This window comes from Mytilus californianus, unplaced genomic scaffold, assembly GCF_021869535.1.
Source record: "Mytilus californianus isolate M0D057914Y unplaced genomic scaffold, xbMytCali1.0.p SCAF_2, whole genome shotgun sequence".
Taxonomy (NCBI): Eukaryota; Metazoa; Mollusca; class Bivalvia; order Mytilida; family Mytilidae; genus Mytilus; species Mytilus californianus.
In genome coordinates this window covers 10,489,192-10,512,890 of record NW_026262668.1, presented here as the reverse complement: position 1 = coordinate 10,512,890, position 23,699 = coordinate 10,489,192, and the positions used below count along the sequence as shown (strand labels likewise).

The 23,699-nt window shown below is 32.2% G+C and overlaps 1 protein-coding gene across 1 annotated transcript in view; it reads right to left on the bottom strand.

The window, feature by feature from the left end:
- Positions 1-2,122: 2,122 nt before the first annotated feature.
- LOC127728876 (gamma-aminobutyric acid type B receptor subunit 1-like) overlaps positions 2,123-23,699 on the bottom strand; it is a 36,216-nt gene continuing 14,639 nt past the window's right edge. Inside the window, exons 3-13 of the mRNA XM_052236465.1 lie at positions 19,352-19,457; positions 18,519-18,582; positions 17,933-18,010; positions 17,436-17,586; positions 14,649-14,781; positions 14,082-14,189; positions 12,662-12,866; positions 7,583-7,710; positions 4,778-4,906; positions 3,137-3,277; positions 2,123-2,399 (exon numbers count right to left, since the gene is read on the bottom strand). Coding sequence (XP_052092425.1) covers positions 2,148-2,399; positions 3,137-3,277; positions 4,778-4,906; positions 7,583-7,710; positions 12,662-12,866; positions 14,082-14,189; positions 14,649-14,781; positions 17,436-17,586; positions 17,933-18,010; positions 18,519-18,582; positions 19,352-19,457 — 1,495 coding nt within the window. The 3' untranslated portion in view covers positions 2,123-2,147. The remainder of the gene's footprint in view (positions 2,400-3,136; positions 3,278-4,777; positions 4,907-7,582; positions 7,711-12,661; positions 12,867-14,081; positions 14,190-14,648; positions 14,782-17,435; positions 17,587-17,932; positions 18,011-18,518; positions 18,583-19,351; positions 19,458-23,699) is intronic.

Genomic DNA, 23,699 nt, shown 5'->3' with positions numbered 1-23,699 from the left:
TAAATCCCGAGGTATACAAATAACACGATGCAGATGCGGTATGGTTAACATAGATACTACTATCCAAGATCGACAAAAAAGGAAGACAATTCGGGGGTTGATCGAGGGCATTGCTGACTGTTTAAAGTACATTTTTCTGAATTTTAATTTCGTATCATATTTAAGTACGGAGAAGACTCGAAACAGTTCTGTAGAAGAGAGGCGAGGGATACCAAAGGGACATTCAAACTCATAAGCCGAAAATTTATAGTTTTAGAATAGGCTGTAAGTAAATTAAATCTCAACTGTCACTTGGTATGGGGTGAAATAAATAGTAAAAGATAACAGCAAGATCTGATATTTTACTGGAGACTAGTAAAGAAACGATGGTTACTTCATCCTGTTTATTATGTATGTATATCATTATTGTTCTCCTACCTAGTTACACCGTGTTCTTTTACCAGATACATCGCGTATGTTCATTAATCAAAACCCTTATATTACAAATATCCCGTCCAATTTTTGTTCTGCTTTACATTAACATTGTAACCACATTGCATTACAACTACGTGTTAAAAGGTTTTTTCTTGACAAATATCATATTTCTATACATGAACGAGTTATTGACATTATCTTCTTGCTTAATTGCATCACACCATTCAAATGTAAATGACCTCACTTACTGGAATATTCCTGTCAGAAATTTGTATTTACATGCCAATCAAAAGTCAAAAACTTCGAGAAATGGCAAAAGTTGAAGTACACTTCTATAAAATACAGGATTAGTATCCGGCAGTTTACCGGTTGGTCGTGAGGTATTGGCAAAACTGTCTGCTCTCTTGTCACCCCAAAGCCATGGTCAGCATTATGCAATCTTTTCATAATTCAGTTCAGTAACTCGGTAAACAATAGAAAGAATGGAATAAATAAGTTAACAAAGCCTTTATTACATTGCTCTCGTCTTTTTCAGTATGCGACAACACAATTTGTTTTTTCTGTGAGATTCCATCAGGCATGTTCGCCATTATCAACACCTCATTATTTAAACAAAATGAAGACTCATAAATTTTGATCTCATATGAAAAGTAAAATAACAAAAATACCGAACTCAAAGGAAAATTCATAACGGAAATTCCGAAACACATCAAACGAATGGAAAACAAGTGTCATATTCCTGACTTGGTACAGAAATTTCCTTATATAAAAATGGTGGATTTAACCTGGTTTTATAGCTAGCGAAACCTCTCACTTGTATGACATTCGCATATAATTCCATCAAATATTTAACTTTTGACGCATGGCAGAAGTAAGAACAAGTCTACCACAGTTTGATTGTAAAATTATATTTCACCAGTCGTTTACTGTTTAAAGCTGATATGAATTAGAAAAAAACATTTTATTTTCAGCAGAATGTATTGATATTAAAAAACATTAGCCGCTCAACACCGTATGATCTTTTTTTTTTGCTAGTACGCTACGTTCACCATGGAAATTCACTAAAAATGAACAACAAACAAATCTGCAGCATATCAATACTCTCGACTAATATTTTTTTTAAAACTTATTTGCAGAAAACCTGGACTATAGGATTGCAAACCTTAAGTTAGCTTTACCGGTTAGGGACACACAAACCCTTCTTCATACTTAAATATATTGGCAGTATATGGCGTGGGTTACGAGGTGGTGTAACCTTGATAAACTTTTACATGTATGAAAAGTGACTATTTAATTACCTAAAAGTGTACTTCAGGTTTTTCACTGATAAATTGCATTTCTTGCGTTTTGTGGTAGAATACTAATCAGTTTCTCCACTTTAACTTTTCTATTTGCTAAATGAAACTATTTTCTTTAATGTTATGCACCAAGTTCTAAATCTAAGAAACAGTAAAATAAGTTTGAGGTTTCACAAGAAATAAACAAAATTTAATATTTAATGTCTTTTCTCTCTTCCGTTTTTTTTGTTCAATTTATCGTAGAGGTCTCTACCCGGCATATATTTTTGGGTTAAACTGCAGATGAAGCATATAATCCAAGGGACAATTTAACCTGCGCCGAGCCTGATCTTTCATCATCAAATGGCGCCAAAAACTACCGGTGTAATAAATGAAATTAAAAATTTATAATTATATAAAAAGCTCACAACCTTTATTGAAAACGATAAACAAATATCATAAAAACTCCAAATCTTGATCAGAAACAGAAAATCTTGAACTTTTAACAAATCCAGAGTCACTGCAAGGATCTACTGTAATTGTATATCTATCCGGCAGATGCGTTCGGAACTCATGTACCGACGCCACATCATCACCTTCGGAATGCCTCACAAAAATCGGACTATTGTTGTATTCAGCACTTATTGCTAATCTTTGTTGAGATCTTTTCTCTAGCTGACAATTCAGGTCTTTAATTTGGTCTTCCAACTGAAATTCGGTTAAATCATGAAAATAAATCATGGAAATCAGTTCATATATACTTCTATGGTAAATATATAAAATTTTGTGGTACATCTATTTTGCAATCATCTTTAACCCCACCTAATAAATTCTTCACTGAATGTGCCTGTCTCAAGTCTGAGTTCTGTAATCCAGTGGATGTCGTTGGGTACTGTCTATTTAAATTGATTTTCTTTTTTTTTGTATTTAGCATTAATCAGGCTGTTAGTTTTCACTTTTGAATTGTTTAACATTTTGTCATTCCAAAACATCTGACTATACAATATAAGTTTGACTCATTGTTGAAGGCCGTACAGTAACCTGTCGTTGTTTACATCCTGTCAATAAGCCTCATCTGCAATCGTAATTGTAATAGAGGAGATGTACCCTTTGTCTGTCCTTTTCGAGTTCATGCAATTCAATCAATTTTTGTTTGTTACCTTGCTTTTTCTCAATCCCAATAATTGACATACTGAAAACTTAACTTTTCTGTTGACGCACTATTGAAGTCAAATTTTAATATCCTTGGATATGGATTAATCCTCACATGCACTTTCCATTTGTCTATAATTGTATTCATATACCTGGTAAAAGTTGTTTCCACATTTTCCCATGAATACTCGAAATAAAATATTTCTCGTTATTTTATAAAAAAAGTATATAGACATATCGTATTTCTGACTTAGTAACTACATAATAAAAGTATGCAAAATAAATGCATATACCTCTGAAAGTTGGTTTTTAAATTCATCATTTTCTCTTAGTAGTTTTTGATGTCTCTCCTCTTCTTCACGACTAGCATGGGACTCGGTTATGGTTCTTATTTCTGAATTATACTTCTTGGGCCGCTTTTTTATTTCTATCATCTAAAATAAATAAGCGCCAATTAAAGGAATTGCTATCTTTAAGTTCTTTGAATTTTTATGGTTCGTAAATAAATACCTGGAAATTTTTACAAATGTTACTACTAGTTGTAGTTCTTCTGCTGATATTAAGATAGAAAGAGAGACATCCTTGTGATAATCGAAGAGAAAAAACACTTTCGATATATCGCTTCTTTCGGATGACCCCTTGGTATTTGAATCCTTTTTAAAACGTTATAATAATCTGTAAACGACTCCACTAAAGAAGTCCTAGATTGCTTTGGTGTCTGACGTCTTTTTTGAAGCCATGCTGAGACCTTGAAACTTCCAAGCTCAGTCCATTTAGAAATAATGGATATTGCTGGCTCACACCTAGGGTAGCAATTGTTTGCTTCTAAATCGTTATAGATTAAGGGTTAAGTAGATAGATAAATAATAACCCACATTATTTCTTATTAATTTTTTCTCCACGTATAAGTTCCTTTTATTTACACGTCATGTGACTACCCTTATTTTATTGAGTTCACAAAGAAAGGCCCCCTCCCATTGTAGGAATACAGTCATGCGAATGACCCAGTTAAAATGCATGTATTTACACGTTATGTTTCTTCTTTCGATCTAACGTATGCAAAACCTTTAAGCATACATTAGCTCCCATGATTACAAGTACAGTCAGGAAATAACACGAGATCGCATTAGATAAGATAAAGCAAAGGTACGTAGCTGAAATTGAAGGGTTGGTGTAAATAAAGCTTACGTTGATACTACAGGGGTTGTTACGTGAATAAAAGATGCATATTCATGGAGACAAAAAATCGAATATTCAAAATTGGATCTATTAAAATTCCGAGACTGAAACTACGCCGCTCCAAGTCTGGGTTGGTATTGTCTATATTTTCTTAATGAACTGTGATATGACGTGTCACGGCAGCATGTGTGATCTACAAAGGCACTCAACGTTAGAGCATCTAGGATAAGACCAAAGTGGTCACAGAATCAACAAGATAACTTAACTTAATATTTCTATTCCCGATTGTGACATTTTGACCGCATGCATAGCAGAAGACGATTTCGATGACGACGCACCCATTCAAGCTCCTTTCACAGTTCATACGATTCCCTCAGTTTTTGTTTTTTACCATGATTCGTATCTTCTTATTTGATTGTTGAGATTTGAACATCGGTAAACTACTGTTCCCTACATTTACTCCCGCCACATATTCATGTACCTGTCTTAAGTCAAGAACTTTGGCAGTTGCTGTCTTAGGTTATATTTTGATGTTTCATATCATTTGGAGAATTTTGTGTTATTGGTTGATCTTTTATACAAAAAGTTTCTGTGTAGTGTAAATATATTGGTTGCTTAATGAACAATTTAGAGCTTGACATAATTTGTAGACACATGTCTTGTTGAAGACTAATGGTTATCCTTTTGTGTTTTTCGTAATTTTGTTAGGTTTTTGTCCCATTGACGTATACAGCACAATATATTCGAAATCTTACCTTTGGAACAAAAATAAGACCCGTGGATAATAAGCTGCATAGAAGAATGGCTAACGACACAAAGGCAAAGCTGGCATCTTGTTGATTGTTTATAAGTAGTGTAATAGGAGCAGTTATTACACATAGCACCTGTTAAAGTACAAAAAATGCAAAAAATTAACCTTTATATTCTATTAGCATATAATACAGAATTTATTCGTAATTCAATGGTTTACTCTATAAAAACATTCAAGATACAATACTTATAATTAGTTAAACGTTAGTTTCTTCTGCTGTATACTCATTAGTGGCGCTCAAATAAAAAAAGTTAAAAACCAACCAATTACAAAGTTGTGGAGCATTGCAATCCAAAAATCCCCCAAAAAGTAATGCCAAATCTGGCTATGGCCATGCATGCCTAGGGATAACAATAGTAATAAATGTTTTCACGTTACAAAATGCCGATATATTTGTATAAAAGTAAAAAAGTAATTAAAAATATTTCGATTAATCGATCAATGCTCCGACTTTTCGGCTGATACTTACAACCGAATAAAATCTCAAACTTTTGACATATGCAATACAAAGATGCAATAAACCCGATAGTTTTATACTTGCTTCTTTTATCAAAACATAATTGTATCCGAACAGATATTGAAAAATTACTTCTGCATCCTTTTCACCACGTAATAATTATATTACAGACAAAAGATATAACAACTTAATTCACACTATAAATGATTACTAGTTCTTTGTATGATGCCTCGAGAATATAGAATAGATCGTCGAAATCTCTTGAGAAATCTGAAATAATTACTGTCCGCTTCAACCCCAAATTAGAGTATTCACAGCAGATATAAACCATATTTACAAAGATGCAATTTAAGCCGCCATAAGACTTGAGTATATATTTGGTACTAAACAGTTTATTTGTTTTCACTCTATTTCAGAAATATTCACCCTGTGAAAGATTCATAATTATAGAATACTGAGCTGCCAGGCTTTGTCTATACTTCGTGTCCTTTTTTACTTATTAGTCCTCAATTTATTTTAAATCAGTTTTTGATTTTCAAATATTTTGGCCTCGAGCATCACTGAAGAGACATTTATTGTCGAAATGCGGTTCAGGTGCAGACACATTGGTATTGTTAATGTTATTAAGTTATGCAGTGACGTAGATGCTACATTATAAACTTTTCATTGGTTTAAAGCCCACCTGCTTTTAACTTTCATTAACTGTTTTATGGTAATGATTTCTTTGACAAATAAAAGAAATTATTTGGTTTTTTTTACACAGTCTGAGACTAGTAAATATGAAGATATCAAATCAATTTTCATAAAAAAAAATATAAAGAAAAGGTGATGTTGGATACACATCGATGATATAGTAGCCCAACCAGAAAGATAACAAAAAGTATTCATAAATTCTTTTAAAAAAGTATAACAAAATAAAGAACTCCAAGGCAAATTCCAAAAGAGGAAGTCCAAACAAACTGACAAAATCAAACGCTATCCATCAACCGAACAAGTGAAGAACAACTGCCATATTACTGACTTGGTACAGGCATTTTCCTAAGAGAATGGTGGATTAAACATCCTACAAGCAAGTCTGCGTGATTCAAGAATTACTCATCGGGGATTCGAATCATTTGAGTTTTATAAATAACCAAACATAATTCAATAAGAATACACATTTCATGTGTTGAAGCTGATAGCATATCCCATCTTTTTCTTACAGTTTTGTTTCACGAACTCCCAATATTTTTCTACCGTTTTAGGTTAATTAATGAATAAAAGTTACCTATTTGGTCAATAAAGTAGAAATCTATAATACTAATAATATATAAATATCAACTAATTGTTTGTTTATGGTGCATTTTTAAGTTGTTGAGTAGGTTCCAATATTTGCATAAAAAGTTGCATTTTATTTAATTTATTTTATTTAATGTATCGTTTCATAATTTGATAAGACTGTCGTACAAGTGAGAGGTTTAGCGCTATAAAACCAGGTTCAATCCACCATTTTCTACATTTGAAAATGCCTGTACCAAGTCAGGAATATGACAATTGTTGTCCATTCGTTTGATGTGTTTTGTCATTTGATTTTGCCATGTGATTAGGGACTTTCCGATTGAATTTTCCTCGGAGTTCAGTATTTTTGTGATTTTACTTTTTTTCAGAAGAAAGTGTTTTATATTGTGTTACACTAGTCTAACAATTCCCGCATGAACATATACCATTATAACTAACCTGCCATAACTCGCACGTTTAGTTGAATAGTTTTTCTCTAAATATACCCAACATTATTAATACTGATACAAATAAATATATAGTTACCACGTCATTATAAAAAAGGATGATATAAATAATGAATTAAATGACTTCTATAAAAATCAATGATACTATTTTTTTTAAAATATCAACATCATTTTACATACTTTATTTTTACAAAAAGACGCTCACGGGATCATTATGTAACTTGTTAATTCATGGTTAGGGGTCACGTTTTGAATTTAAGTGTAGCGAAACGAGTAAATGATCAAGATACTGAATAAGCACATTGAGAATATACCAATCATTTTCATCTCAATTAAAAGAAATGACATCGTAACGCAACGAATATCTATACACAACACAACATTTTAAAGCCTGATTGCACAAATTTACTGCATATTGCAAACTAAAAGTAAAATGTTGACATCACAATCATAAATGTATAGCAAACATAGCAGAAATGATTGTTTAATCACGTCAATAGGTAAAATTTTCGAATAGTCTAAGTTTTAGTGCGAAAATATCAATTGGTCAACATATATTCATACTCACCACAACATTATAAATACTCATTCCAACAAATCTAGAATCATTCACTTGCTTCAATTTGACGCTCCGTGTTTCATATGCTAGAAATATCCCGAATAATAAAAGGATTCCTTTATAACCAAATATAACTCCTGAAATGGAAATATAACATTTAAACCATTTTGGGAACCTAATTCTGTCTTATTATAAACACAATGATAAGAAACCATGGATGAGATCAAAAACCGCAAAATGTGAAAGGACAAACAACACAATTTCAAAGAAAAATGTCAACAACTGATACAGTTAACTGGTCCTCATATCTTGACTTACATCTTTTAAATTGACAATGAGGGTCGTTTGAAAACAAAACTTTACGACAAAAGAGATGATTTCAGCTTCCCAATGGGAACTTTTCATTTCTATGTTGCAACATTCCAGAAAGCGCCTGCATGCAGAGCATATATCTCCCAATTGATACGATATTCCAGGGCTTGTATTTCCTATCATGATTTCCTTGATAGAGGGTTGCTGCTGACAAGGAAGCTATTAAACCAAGAGTTCGATGTAGTGAAGTTGAAATCATCACTTTGTAAATTTTGAGGACGCCATCACGAGTTGGTTTGTACTTACATGAGCAACACGACAGGTTCCACATGTCGATCAGAATCTGCTAACCCTTTCTGAGCACCCCCGTTTTTGACGGGGTTCGTATTGCTGATTCTTTATTTTTTAATGTTGTGTTTTGTTTACCTTTATTTGTTTTTGGTGGTTTATCTTTTTATTGCAGTGGTATTGTCAGTTTGTTACGACTTATGAGTTTGCATATCCCTTTCGTATCTTTCGCCTCTCTTTTACGTTGTATTAAAGTGGGGAAGATTTAAAATCCCATAACTATTGCTGTTACTTGCATAACAAGAGACGAATACATATGTTATTACTCCGTGATTGTACGATCATGATTATTTTAACCCCCAATTTGCTTGTACCTGCAATCATGACATGTGTGTTTTAGCCGATGTTCTACATTTAGATTAACGCTTTAACCGTACGTTTCAAAGAACTATGCACATTTATTCATGACACGAAACAAATAATTAAAGAGTACATTAATTTAAATTGCAAAGAAAACATTACTGTCACGTATAACAAATATTCAGCGACGTCTTTTGGTCATTTTGCAAATAATGATTTATGTTTCACTCAGAAAATCCTGTCTCAGGTTTAAACAAATGAACTCAAATGACTTAGAATTGAAAGATTGATGTTGAGTAAACACTTCTTCGGCGGACATTCAGACAGTTTAAAAACAACATGATTTACAATTGCAGAAAGTATGCACATAAATTGAATTAAATGCATGCATCTGATGCTACTTGATGCAGCTTCGTCTTATTAATCAAAGTAAAGTATTAAGTTTGATGGATAATCTGCATTACATCACAGCACAGTTTTTTTCTTCACAAAAATACAAGATCCATTATTTGTTATATAAGAAATCACACGTTCGCCTTGCAAGATTCTCACTAGTAAATATATCTTTAACTACCAGATTATACAATGCGCAATATGAGTTAGAAACGACACGTAATGCTAGGAACTGATAATTTACGTTTTGATGCACCCAATCGTCAAGTGAGTAGTATAAACACACCTTGTTTGACCTGACCAGTCCGTTCGAATTAAATTGTTTTGTTCAATGTTACCCAAACTGTGTATTGAGGTTTGGCTATATACTGCATAAACATTGATAAAATGTAAGTCTTCTGCGTAAACGATTCTCGTCTCCGCAATTTCCAACTTATTCTCGCTCTTAAATTGACCAGATCCACTCAATATTAAAACATTTGTCAATTTTATTGGGTAATAAATATGAAATGAAAATATCTTAAATTTGAGCTGAACCTTGAAAATAATATCATGTCTTTTTTGTGACCTGTCATTCAGTTCCTTCCCGTTCTCTCTTGGTTTTCAATTGCATAATACAAACAAACACGGAAATTTGTCCGTTTGTTTTGGAGACTAATAAATTTTCAAGCAATTTGCAATTTTTTAATACTCACTTACAATGTTTTTTCAATTGAATTTATTTGCTTTTTAATAAATACGATTAAATATTTACTCCGAATGATCAGGTAAGCAATTCTTGGATTTGATAAGGCATCAATGCTTGATGATGTTCATTTTGTTGTTGTGAAAGTAGTAAAACTTTAAACAGGGGAATGATTAAACACTTACATTTATTGCATATTCAGTAAAATGTGCAGTGTAATAAATAATATGCGTAGGGTTATATTTCTGAGTAGTTTCAAACAAAGGTTATAAGAGAAAAACAGCTGCAAATTGGATAGATATTTGCATATTTTGAGTAATTCTGATCAAAATGAGCAGGAAAAAAATAAAACCAAATTTTCATTCTGAGTAAATCTATATTTTATGTTTCATTTTTATTAATATTGGTTGCTGATGTCCTTGGATCAAATTTTTACAAAACCAAGTAATTTTTCAATATATCACCAAAGTTTTTTCACAAAAATATTTAGGAACAAATTATATTTCGATTGATTCACCTCAAAAGCTAACCAAACCTTTAAACAGACTTATTCGGCAAGGATATAGTTACGATACTGTTGTGAAATAATTAAAGATTGCATATTTTGGTATTAATATTAATCACTCATAGGGTCTTTGCATCGGAAATAAACACATTTTTTCTAAAACCAGTTATTGGCATGATACGGGTTATGTTCTTCTCATATATTTTATGATGGTATTATACTAAACCCCTTACGGGAGGGATTGTACTTGATTTTCATATGATGAAGACATAATCTTTCAATCAGTTTAATTGAGGTCTGGAGCTGACATGTCAGTAACTGCTAGTAGTCCTTTGTTCATTTATGTATCATTGTTATTTTGCTTAGTTTCTTTTGTTACCTATTCTGACATCGGACTTGGACTTCTTTTGAACTGAGTTTTACTGTGCGTATTGCTATGAGTTTCTTTATTCTACATTGGGTAGAGGTATAGGGGAAGGTTTAGATCTCGCAAAACATGTTTAAGCCCGCCGCATTTTTGCGCCTGTCCCAAGTCAGGAGCCTCTGGCCTTTGTTAGTCTTGTATGTTTTTTTTTATTTTAGTTCATTTATATGTTTTGGAGTTTAGTGTGAAGTCCATTTTCGCCGAACTAGTACACAATTTTATTTAGGGGCAAGCTGAGGACCACATCCGGGTACGGGATTTTTCTCGCTGCGTTGAAGACCCATTGTTGGCCTTCGTCTGTTTTCTGCTCTTTGGTCGGGTTGTTGTCTCTTTGACATATTCCCCATTTCCATTCTCAATTTTAATACTTGTATAATATTAACAAATCTTTTAAGCATGCTATTTGGACCCTCCAGTGTGTTTCAATAAATTCCATCTAAAAGTCAGAGATGAAATAAATAGAAGAGAAAGTGATTTAACCAGTCTTGCTGAAGTCGAAACGAACGTGAAATGTTTTGTCGCAAGCTTTCCAAAATTAATTTGAACTCGATATTCCTCTGATTCCCACTGCAATGTTTTTGGCTAATCTAGATTTTATAGGTACTGTTTGACTTAACCAACTTTCAATTTTCTACACTACCCTTTTATCCGTAGTCTTCATGACTTGCAAGATCCTAACTTTACTATGACTGATTAAAATGAGGCCAAGGAAGCGACATTGCGTTCAACTACATAATTTTTCAAGTTTTCGACTAACGACGATTGGAGGTTAACTACAAGTCTGATTTATTCTTTTTTACGTCTCGTTTTTTACAGTCACAGTCTGAATGCATTAATTTAAGAAAATCTTTGAAATCCACTGAGTGCTTTTTGTTTACAAATTATTCATCAATAGTAATTATTATGACTGTGCTTGTGAATATTTACACGTAGAATGTACATTTCTTTAAATTACTTTAATTAAGAATAGACTGAATATAAAGAATCTAAACTGTACATAACATTGAATATAATAAATGTATTAAAAATGGAAATGCATGTACGCAATTGCAAAGGAAAACAGTTGAACATTAAATATAAGAACACACCTAGAAACCATGAAATCACGAACACACATACACGAAAAAAGGAAACAAAACTGAAGTCAGTACGGTTTAACTGTAACAGAATTAAGTGTGTAATAGATTAGGAATCAACTTGCTATTTTGTTGTATTGTCATATTGTCACATTTCGGATTGTTAGCAGAACGGAAGTTTTGAAGATAAGACATTTCGTAATATCAATAATGATAAATCCATAACGACGTAACTAACTTAAATCGACAAACTTTACTTCTTCATTACCGAGCCGAATTTGTGAAATAATAATTTTTTTTTATTAAATTCAGTGAAATACTTATGTACTCGAAAATTGAATCTTTTGTCATAATACCATCAGTAGGGGAACGTTTCTCAGTAATTACAGATTAGAGAAAAAGTTAGATAAATTATGTTGTCAAAAGGCTCCCCTTATTGTCCAATTCCGAATATCTCGTGCAGATTCGAACGAGACCAATTTATCAATTTGTACAAAAGGGAGGTTCTAAAGGTCGACATATCGAAAAAAAATTTGACTGCTACTAAAAAGTAAAGGTATATTAGATAGGATTGCCTTGCAACAGGCCACCTCCGGATCAATCAAAAAGTTGTTGAAGGGTTCCTTAACATTCAGAGGGCGTGGCACTTATCATGCATTGGATTGAACGTCCCCATTCCGCTCAAACTAAGCTGCGAATTTATACATTACATACGACGAATCATATGCCCCACTTAAAAAGCATGGGTGTCACTGGGAGAAGTCAAGAGATGAACATATCCTATAGCCAGTCAATAATTTAAATGCGTCACCTTATCAGAACACCGCCAATATATATATATATATATATGGTTGTATCATAGGATAGTATGCTGGTTTCGTGTCTCTTTTACTTACAATTGTTAAAAGAAACATACTGAAGAAATATACAAGGTTTCAATACAAATTGTTAAAAAGCCACAATGAAAGGATTCACGAAATGCGTCGAATTTACAGCACAAAATTGTGGATCCTGTACATTTTGTATTTATAGACTGTTAACTTACCTAACCATACTGACATATTTTTTGACGTACAGTGCTCAAGCTGGGGTTGGTACATTATATCTTCGTCCGTATTTGTTTGTGTTTCCATGTCAAATGTCTCAACCGTTCTATACAACGGATCCTTGATTTGCCACGTTGTCAGACAGGCAACATCTAATACTAAAATTACTATCAACACTGTATACAGTTCACAGCTGTTTACTTTCTGCAACAGAACATATAAATACGTATTTCATATCGAGTATTAGTTAGTTTAATAAATATATGCTGAATACATGTAATCCCGGGTTCATACCATATCATTTGAACGTCGTTTGCAGTTTTGTTTTTTTAAATGTTCAAAACAGTCTGAACATAAGAAAGCTCATTAAAGATAACAGGCATATAAGTATGTACGCCAGACGCGCGGTTCGTCTAGAAAAAAGTAAAATAACAAAAATACCGCTCTACAAGGGAAATTCAAAACGGCAAGTCCTTTCTAAAATGGCACAATCTAAAGCTCAAACACATCAGAAGAATGGAAAACAACTGTCATATTCCCGACTTGGTACAAGTATTTCCTAATGTAGTAAATGGTGGATTCAACCTGGTTTTATAGCTAGCTAAACCTCTCACATGTATGACAGTCGCATATAATTATATCATATTGACAACAATGTGTGAGCAAAACAAACAGACATAATAGGTAAAAATGTAAAAAATTGATTACTAGAAAATACTCTAAAAAATGAAAAAAACATTTTATAAATTTCATGCGTCCAAAGCGCTTTTCTGGATTTACCTTTAACATGGAACGCCGAACGCCGAATATCTACTTGTACTAAAAAAATGAACAGGTAAATGAGAATATGTTCTATTCCCGATTGTAACATTTTGAGACTATCCTGTCGATGTACACGGTCTTACTCCTTTTGGAGGTTATGCGATTCCCTCGGTTTCTTTTGTTACCTTGATTTTTTGTCTTAATCGGTTTGTAGGATTTGAATATCTGTTACTGTTGCCTTTTTAAATATAATTATGACATAATATACGAGTTAATGCTAGTCTCCTTTGAACAGCGGTATTCAGCTTTGTAAACGGCAAAAGGGGTGTTAATCGATAAAAAACGTAGAAAATTATAGGTCATTCGTTTTGAAACCCGTTTGTTGTCGCCTGATGGAACCGTTTTAAATTTCAAGTTGAAAATAATATAATCATACATTGTGGGACATGTAATGTACTTATAACACCAGTTTATTTTACAATCCATTGCACAATCATCTGCTAAAAACACAGAAGGTCAGATTTAGACATGTATTAGCATAATGATTCCGCGATATCTTGATTTGAGCCTCAAACAGTAACATACAATGATACTGAATATTACTTGATGATTGAATTTCATTTATCATTTAAAGTTATTTAGTATCATAAAACTTACCTTTTTTTCTTTTTTCCTAGCAGTAGTCAACCTGTGAACTGTCCAAATTTTTGAAAACATCCCCCCATATCCTAATGTGAAACCAAGTGACAATAACCAACATCGGATCTTGAAATGGAGACAATATGAAAAACAGAAAAGATACAAACAAATCATATAGCTGCTATTTTATCTTTTTTTTTTATCTTTCAATAATGCATAAATAGGTATAGAAAAGTGTGTTATGCAATTAATCATTTATAAGATGAGGAAACTGAATTACAAAATGTACTGCTAACATTGTATCTGCCATATACTAAACAGAGAGATAGAAAACGTTTTTGACCATGTTGTCGAGGTATATAGTATATGTGTTCATATTTTGTTAAAGAAGATAAGGTTTGCCAGTTACCCATTAACGACAGGACCCTTAACATCGTTACTCTGATATCAATTAGCAACGGAAGTTCAAAAAGTGAATATCATCAATCAACAATATTAAACAAGAAAGTAGATTAAATTTAATATAAAATGGAAAACTGTGGCTGTATTCTATAAAAACAAGATGTAAAGCCGATAGGTAGTTACCTGGCAGATAATAGGAAAAGTGGCTGGTTCAACAAACTGTCCATCCAATCCCAACAAGAAAATTGAAATCAAGCACATCATACAACCAAATATGGTTATATTATTCATATTTGGTTGAGAATATGCTATGCATCTACAAAATAAGTGCATTTTCAGCATCATATGTGTATTGAAATCAATTTAGATGTTAACTCTAATGTAATGAATGTGATGTGTTATGCATTGTTGAGTCCTTATCAATTCTATCAAGTGATCACCGACCTAGCGTATTCTGGTAACAGTCAAACGTTAGTATTATTACTAAGAAGCTAATATCACTTTATTGCATTTCAAACTTTAATAAAAAAAAACTTGCTACTACAGCTTAATTGTTCTTAACGTTATTAATTATAATTACAGGGAAACGTGTTCTCATAAGCTGTAGTAGCAAGGTTTTTCATTAAAGTTTGAAATGCGAACACGTTTCCCTGTTATTAAAATTAATAACGCTAAGAACAATTTCTCTGGGAAATAAAAAAAAATGTTAAATAAACCCATTTTGTAACCCAAGTGAATCTTTGACAGTTACATTTGATAAAATATTCTCAGATTTAAATGTAATCTACACATTATTATCTCAAAAGATTTTACTTAGATTAAATGCATATAAAGATTTCCATTTTTTTATTCTCGGTTTCCATAAATTTGAGCTGAATGTTATTAAAGGCATTGTTAATCACAAAAGTGCTTTTTGGTGTACAAAAGTCAACAAAAACACCCGTATAGAATTGTGTTCCTTATTTTCAGTGTGTGTGTTTTTTTTCCATTCTGTTAATGGAATGAAGCAATGATTTCCTGCCATTGAGAATAAACAATATCTACTTTAGCAGTAACGCATATTTTTTATCAAAGTTGTTAGTTTTGATATCAAATTCATCGTAATTTTTACATTCTTACCAATAATTCTGACAGCAAGATTAAAATAATTATGCTTGGTTAATCAAATGTCATCTTATATTTCGCAATTACTCCTTCATCTAGGGATGGATGACCAAAGCTTCACATGGGAATATTTTCATTCCCAATGAAGTTTATATATATCGATTATGCAGCATATTTGCAGTGGTCAAGGTTTTCATCATTTGTCCGATATAAAATTATAACCGTCACATTCATTCTTAGAAAAAGGCTACTGAATATGGCGTCATGCGCTGAACAATTACTGAAAATGAAGACTTTTGCCTTCATTCATGAGCAAATACAATTAAAATCAGATACTAGTAACTATTGGCAACATATGAATTAAGCAGATAGTTGATAGTGAAAAAGACAGGATGTTGAATGAATGATTTCACGAAGAACAACGCTCAACTACTTTTAAAGCATTGCAATGTCTTCAAAAACAATAAGAGTGCATTTTATTATTCGGTACGATGTATGTTTACTCTATTTTGGCTTCTTGATCCTAATTATCGTTATCAAGTTATTTCTGTTTGAGTTGTTCACACCCAAAGCTGTGTCAATAATAAAGGAACTATTAAACAACTGTCATACAAGTGGGAGGTTAAGATAGGTATAACACCAGGTTTAACTCACCATTTACTTCGGAAAATGACTGTTCCAAGTCAGGAATATGACAGTTGTTTTCCAGTAGTCCGTTGGTTGTTATAGCTTTAATAGAGATATTTTTGAAATACTAAGGCTTTTCTACCTCAGGAATAGATTACCTTAGCTGTATTTGGCAAAACTTTTAGGAATTTTTGGTCCTCAATGCTATTCAACTTCGTACTTTATTTGGCATTTTAAACTTTTTTTGATTCGAGCGTCACTGATGAGTCTTTTGTAGACGAAATGCGCATCTGGCGCAAATACAAAATTTTAATCCTGGTATCTATGATGAGTTTATTTTAAAGACTTCCACTTTTTTGAATTTACTTTAGAGTTTGTTTTTTTTGTTAATACAATTTTTCACACTTTTTTTTGTTTCATTTAATGTTATAGAACCACTGATTAGACCCGGCCAGACAGAACATACAAGAAAGTAGTACGTTTTAAAATCAAAGTAGTTCCGACGCATATCTGTAACTTTGTCAATAAGTAAATTATATGGTAATTTAGTTATCAAATGAAACCTTAAGGACTTGGGATAACTGAAAACCATTGTTAAAAGTTTCTTTTGAATAATAAAAAAATATATTAAAATAAGATAGAAGGGCTTATTCGCCGTGTTGCTCAGATCAGCAGTTTTTGTACTACCAAACTGAAATTTTGAAACCAGTGCGCCAAAATATGCAATTAACGGGATGTTGATTTTTTTCAGCACAAGTCAGGATAAGGTATAGTTTTGACATGAAATGACTACTATTTTATTTGAACTTAAGACAAAATAGCTATGAATGCTTGAAGATGCAGAATTTAGTATAGAAAGCAATGGGGGGCAGCGAATTAGTGGTGTTATTCCCAATAATGTCTTCTCTGATTGTCGTAAACCCTATACCCTATATTTCTTATTATTAATTATTTTATCACAACAAAGAGCCATTGACAGGTAAATTTAGTCGTCTCTGAAAATTATGGCCTGAATAATTACTTTAGTCTAGAATGTACACAATATTTCAGTCAAAAGTCATAAAGGTTGTACACTAATACACACAATATCAATAGTATAACGCATCGTTAAAAACCAAACCATCAATGTGTAAATATTGTAAAACAGCTGATTAAAAAGTATGTCCCAGAATCTTCAACCCTCTAATAGACGATGCACAAGTTCGAATAGTTTATTAGGGGTTTGAAATCCTATCGTACCTTCTATGTTTGTTGGCAATATTAAAACACAGACATACAATTCCAAAAATTATCCCCAAGGCAGCTAAGGCACAAACAGATACAAATAAACTGTATGTTACAACTCTTAGGAATGGTTCTATTTCGGTACGATCTGGTGGCGGCTTTTCACCTAAAAGTAAGAATTTAACACAACCTCCATTAGTAGAAATATTAATCACAGCGTTCAAATGTACATAATTATAAAATCATAAAACCTAGATAATTTAATTGAAATCGTGATGAAGGAGAACTATCTAGTTGTTATAAATCAAGATCAATTGGTTGTAAATATATTTGGTCGATGTGTTGTTTTCAATTTACAAATTTTAATTCGGTATAAGTCAAAACCTAAGTGTTTAGTATTTATCCTCTTTTTTCTTGGAATTTCATCCCAACGCACATCTCTGTGTGTCTCTTTTTTACATACCTTTCCATTTTAACTCCATACTGAATATACAGTGTGAGTATTAACTTACCCTTCCATTTTTCAGCATCAAACCATGTAAAATTATCTGAGTTATAATCATAGTAACCTAATTTGCGATATGTTCCATCTGAAACAGATAATAAACTTCTTCACCTTTATATGTTTTGGTAATGCATAGCTCAAAGCTAATTTATATTAAACATTTAAAATTCTATGGTACTGTAGAAGATAATTGAATACAACCCTGACATTCCTTATTTCATGTATATTGAGAAAAAAGCCTAATGTTATACAAAGAAAAGATCGTTAAAGACACTTTCTTGACTCTTGCATTACAAAGCTATGCTGATGATCTTTAAGGAAATTCAAAGACTATAAAACTCATCAAAGATACCAGATTTATAATTTTTTACGCTGTACGTGCGTTTCGTCTACACAATACTCATCATTAAAAGTAAAACTAGTTATTGAATAGATAAAGCAAAATTTTAATGTAATTTTCACTACTATAAACGGACGAAGTTCTGCTTTATAAACACTTTAGTCTATAGTTATTTTGGTAATTTCTGCGATCACATTTTATGTTCTATATACTTGATATGTTATAGGAATTCAGACGTTTTGAAATAGCTTACTTATCATCTGTTCAATCTGTGTCCAAGCAATTCTGTCACCTTCCGAGGAGAAAGCAACATTTCCCTTAAAACATAAAATTAACAATATATCTAATAATCATAATTTTAATACTGATATATATCGAACGTCTAGACACAGTCAAAGAAATATTACGTTAGCCAATACCTCAATAAAAACAATTTGTTTCAGTGAACCAAATTAAGACAAGGGCATACAATACATAAAACACCGTGCTACTGAAGACTCTAAAGATTTAATAGAAAATTAAATACTCTGTCTGATGACTGCTAACGTTGATTAATTGAAGTTATATTATGTTTGCTTGTATGTTTCCGATACAGCACCATAAATCACAAGACAAAGAGCTTGTATACGAGTAAACAAAGTTTAAGGTATCTGGTTGATGCTGTCTCTGTTACTCCAGACAGAGGTTTGATCAGGTTGTGGTCACAATTTTGCAAACTCATTTCATAAAACTTTTAATTAAAAAATATACACTAAAATGTCTAGCATTAAAATCAATTGCCTCATTTTTTTTTTTGCTTGTATACGAGTAAACAAAGATTAAGGTATCTGGTTGATGCTGTCTCTGTTACCCCAGACAGAGGTTTGATCAGGTTGTGGTCACAATTTTGTAAACTCATTTCATAAACCTTTTAATTAAAAAAATATACACTAAAATGTCTAGCATTAAAATCAATTGCCTCATTTTTTTGGCTTATTTAAAATAAATACAATTGAACAGACGACGACGACGACGACGACGACGACGATGATGATGATGATGATGATGATGATGATGAAAAGAGGAAGCAAAACAAAGTAAACAAACCGAAACTCCAAGAAATCTGGTATTATTCATTGCTGAGTAAATTTCTTTCGTAACATCATCACTGTAATAGTCGAAATGTTCCAAAGATTTCCTTTGTTCCACCAACCTAAAAATTAAAACTACTGCTATCGTTGTCATTTTAAACTTCGATAAAATGTTCTTTCAACAATCGCTGACAACACAGTGATTCTAATCATTTCTTTACTGATGAATAAAAGGAGTTGTTGGATAAAGTCAAAGATAAAGCAACCCAACGATACAAACACCGGAAAACATATCTAGAAATTTGTTTTGTATTTCAAATTAAGACAAGGGCATGTTATATGAACTTGTCAACTTTCCCTTTCATAATCCTATTAAATGTTTCTGTTTTATTAGAATAATTTATCAAATGTCTAATGATCATTTTGTCATTGAGTTATTATCTCACTAGTTACAAGTAGCAAACATCTTCTTATCTTCGTTGGTCATCTCAAAGAGATTGATTTTCTCGCTTGAGCCGGTACTGCGAAAGTGAGAAAAGCAATCGAGTTGAGATGACCAATAATAATCTATTTATCGCTATTTTACCTATGACGACGTTGTTAATTTCACTGACAACGCCACGTACACCCTTAGTTTCTAGCGATAATTTTTCATATCACTCTACTTTGCTGAGAAAGGAAATTATCAGTCGGTAAGATCAAAGGACAATTTCGTAAAATAGCGATAATCATATTTATCATTACATCTACCAACAGTCAGGATGAGATTGTATTCCACAGAAAATAAAATTACTTCAAAAGAATAATCAGCGTCGTTTTATTTGTTTTACAAAAAGTATCAGAATCCAGGAAAGGTTTTTCAGAGGTACCATCTATTCTACTACTGAATCTTGGTGATGACCATTAGACCTCTATTATAATTTGATTTTGAATTAAAGTTATCCGGCATAGCTGTGCTGTGAAATCGCTATATTTATAAGGGAAAAAAACGTACTTCGACTAGCTCAACAAAACTGGTTGAAAAGGAAACACTCTTTCGGTAGTTTGCAAAATCGTTTGGGATTTGGGATCCTCAATGCTCTTTAACGTCGTACTTTAGTTGGCTTTTTTACCTTTTTTTATTCGAGCGTCACTGATGAGTCTTTTGTAGACGAAATGCGCGTCTGGCGTACACAACTTTAACCCGGGTATCTATGATGAGATTTTCAGTACCGTATCCTTAGAGACCAACCGGCACTGTTTAACATTGGGAGCATGTATAAAGCCATGACGCTTTTAGCAGCCAGTTGCGTTTTTTTTTTTTTTTTTTTTTTTTTTTAAAGCTAAGAAACATCGCTAATAAATTATTCACTTGCGAGTGAATAATTCGACCTCATTGAATCCGTATTCATGTGACCTTCTATTTAATCCCTTAGCTAAAGATGTGTTACGCATGAACTAGGCGTGTTCAGCTATTACAAGGAAAAGATTGTAAACATTGAAAGTAAAATAAGGGTAAACAATTTGTGTACTGATTCGATCCGCAAAAACGTATTCTTATACAGGTGAAAACGATGATTAACATATTTGTTTAACCTATAATATGAAATCAAACAGAGCTAGAAAAAACCAATTGCACGTGTTCGCTATCTTTTGATATCTTTATTAATGTTGATATTGGGTTATATGACCGTCGACAGTCTTCGGAGGTCACCTTGATGGTTAATCAGATTGCGTCTAGACTAAAATACACACGAAATTCTGATACATACTATCGTGCCCATGGATGGTTAATTGTTCATTTTTGACTTTTTGTAAGTTGGATTTACGTTTTAATAGGTTATAAATCAAATATGAGAACTTAAGTCAAATTCGTAAACAAGAAGTTGACAGCTAATTCCCCTTTGACTGTATCTGTGATACCCTCTTTTTTTTTTAGGTAAATGAGATATATAATTAACAGTCACAAAAAAATGTAAGAGGACATCATCATTACAGCGTCACTATAAGTTAAAGGATAACACCAGCTTCTTTTCAATCCTCGTTAATGTATGAAATGATTAAGATAAAATACCTTTATGGTATTTTTCTTTAGTTCATTGCTTTTACTGTTAATTGTTTTCTGAAGATCACTAAATAGTTAAAGAGCCAGGCATAAATTTCCCTCCCATGAATTTTTTTCCGACTTATTATCACTATGGCCATTTACAAAAAAAGTATTTCAATCTTTATAAAATTTTCCAGTATCACAGCTTTATTTGCTAAAATTTGATAACATAAAACTACCAATTATGATGCCCCCCTCCCCCAACCCCTCCAAAAAAAAAACAAAACAAAAAAACACAAAAATCATGTAAATGTTCAGTATCGGATAAATTGTGTATTGCACAGCAATGTTTGGGAGCTGATTGAATGGCGTTTTGATTTTATAAATACATGTATATTTGAAATAGCAGAAGAATCTTCAAAGTATATTATATAGAATCTGTGATATTAATTTTCTGTCGGATTTTATCCCATGAGTGAACTCGATTCAGGGCATTGTACATACTTTTTACAAATAAAAATGTCCTCCAAGGCAAATTCATATATATAGCAAAGTTGTTATTAGTCTGGTTTGTTGCGGACCTTTTAGGTATTTTTATTTTTGGAACACTGTATGATCAGTTAAAAAGATATATGGGTACTGTTTATATGAATAGACAGCACGCTATTGATCTATTGAACAAAATTCAAATGCTTCTGAATTATCTTCGTCATTTTTTGTTACTTGTCATTGCGCTGTGTGCATGTCATTACTGCAACACGACCAAGAGCCTATCAATGCTATTCAGTGAGGTTGACATATGACTTTCAAAATATCAATTAGATTTTAATAACCTTTAAAATTGAGCTTCACAGTTCATGATCTAACAGGGATGTTATACAATTAACTTGAGATTGATTTTTAATGCTACGAACGTTGGCTTTAATTCGATTAGCTGGAAGAAATAAGTGACAGTGTAAACTTAGAAATTCTAAAAGTGCTTAGGTTATCTGCATGTAACATTTTGAAACGGTTGATACATACAAAACGTCGAAAAGGGGAGAAGAACCAAGGGGTCAATCAAAGACCATAAGAAGATAAGAAGATAATAGACAAACAGATAAATAATAGCCGACAAAACACTACACAGTATTCCAAATATTGAGCAACATCCTTACGTGAATTAAGCAGATCCGGAATTGTCAGATCTTCCGGTTTAAAAAGTACACCGATTTTTTCCCCCTAAAGATGCTAATGTATCCGGTGATGAGCAAAACCTGATGATGAGTTATAACCGTATAACCGATGGTGATTCACAACCAATTAGAAGCCATAACCAGTATTGAGTCATAACCAATGATGAGTAATAAACAATTTCGATCCAATGATGAGTCATAACACATGATGAGTCATTACCACGAGTCATAAACAATGATGATTCTTAACCAATGCAGAGACATACTCAATGGCAGGTCATAACCAATGACGAATCTTAAATGACGATTCATAATAATTGATGATTCATTAATACAACAATTCATAATCAATGATAAGCAATAACGAGTCAAAACCAAGGATGAGTCATAACCAGTGACGAGTAATAATCAATTTTAAGCCATGACAGTTGACAAGCCTTAACCAATGACGAGTCACAACGAAGGATTAACTATAAGGCGTCAAAACCAATGATGCATCATAGCCATAACATGTCATAATCAATGATGATTTCTTACCAATGACGAATCATAACCAATGGCGAGTCATAAACAATAGAGAGTCAAAACGAGTCATAACCAATAATCATCAATAACCGATTACCAATTATTAGCCAAAACCAATGAGACACAACACTACAAAAGTCTAAAAGTCTGAAAAGACCAGTTTTTGTCTTAATTTGCATGAACTTTTACTCGACATTCTCCAAAAGTATGACTTATGTCTTAATTTTTCTTGACAAATTCTCATTTATATTAAATTTGTATGAAATTTACTCGACATATTCTCGACATTCTGAATATGGTCTTAAAATTTCTTGAAAAATTCTTGACATTTGAATACTGTCTTGAAATTTCTCGACATATTCTCGACATTCTTATTTTTTCTCAGTATGGCTTGACATATTCTGAACATTTTGAATCGTGTCTTTAATTTACTAGACAGTTCTGAGTTTTACAAATCATGACCAATATTCATGATATAACTTTAATCTTTATTTCTCTTTATATGATATACTGTTGTTTCAAGTTACACTTCTTTACAACAAAAATAAAAGTTGGGCATGTAAAATAATTGAAAATTTGGGTATATAAATATTTTAACAAATGCAAATATGGCTATGAAATCTAAAGTATAAAATAAT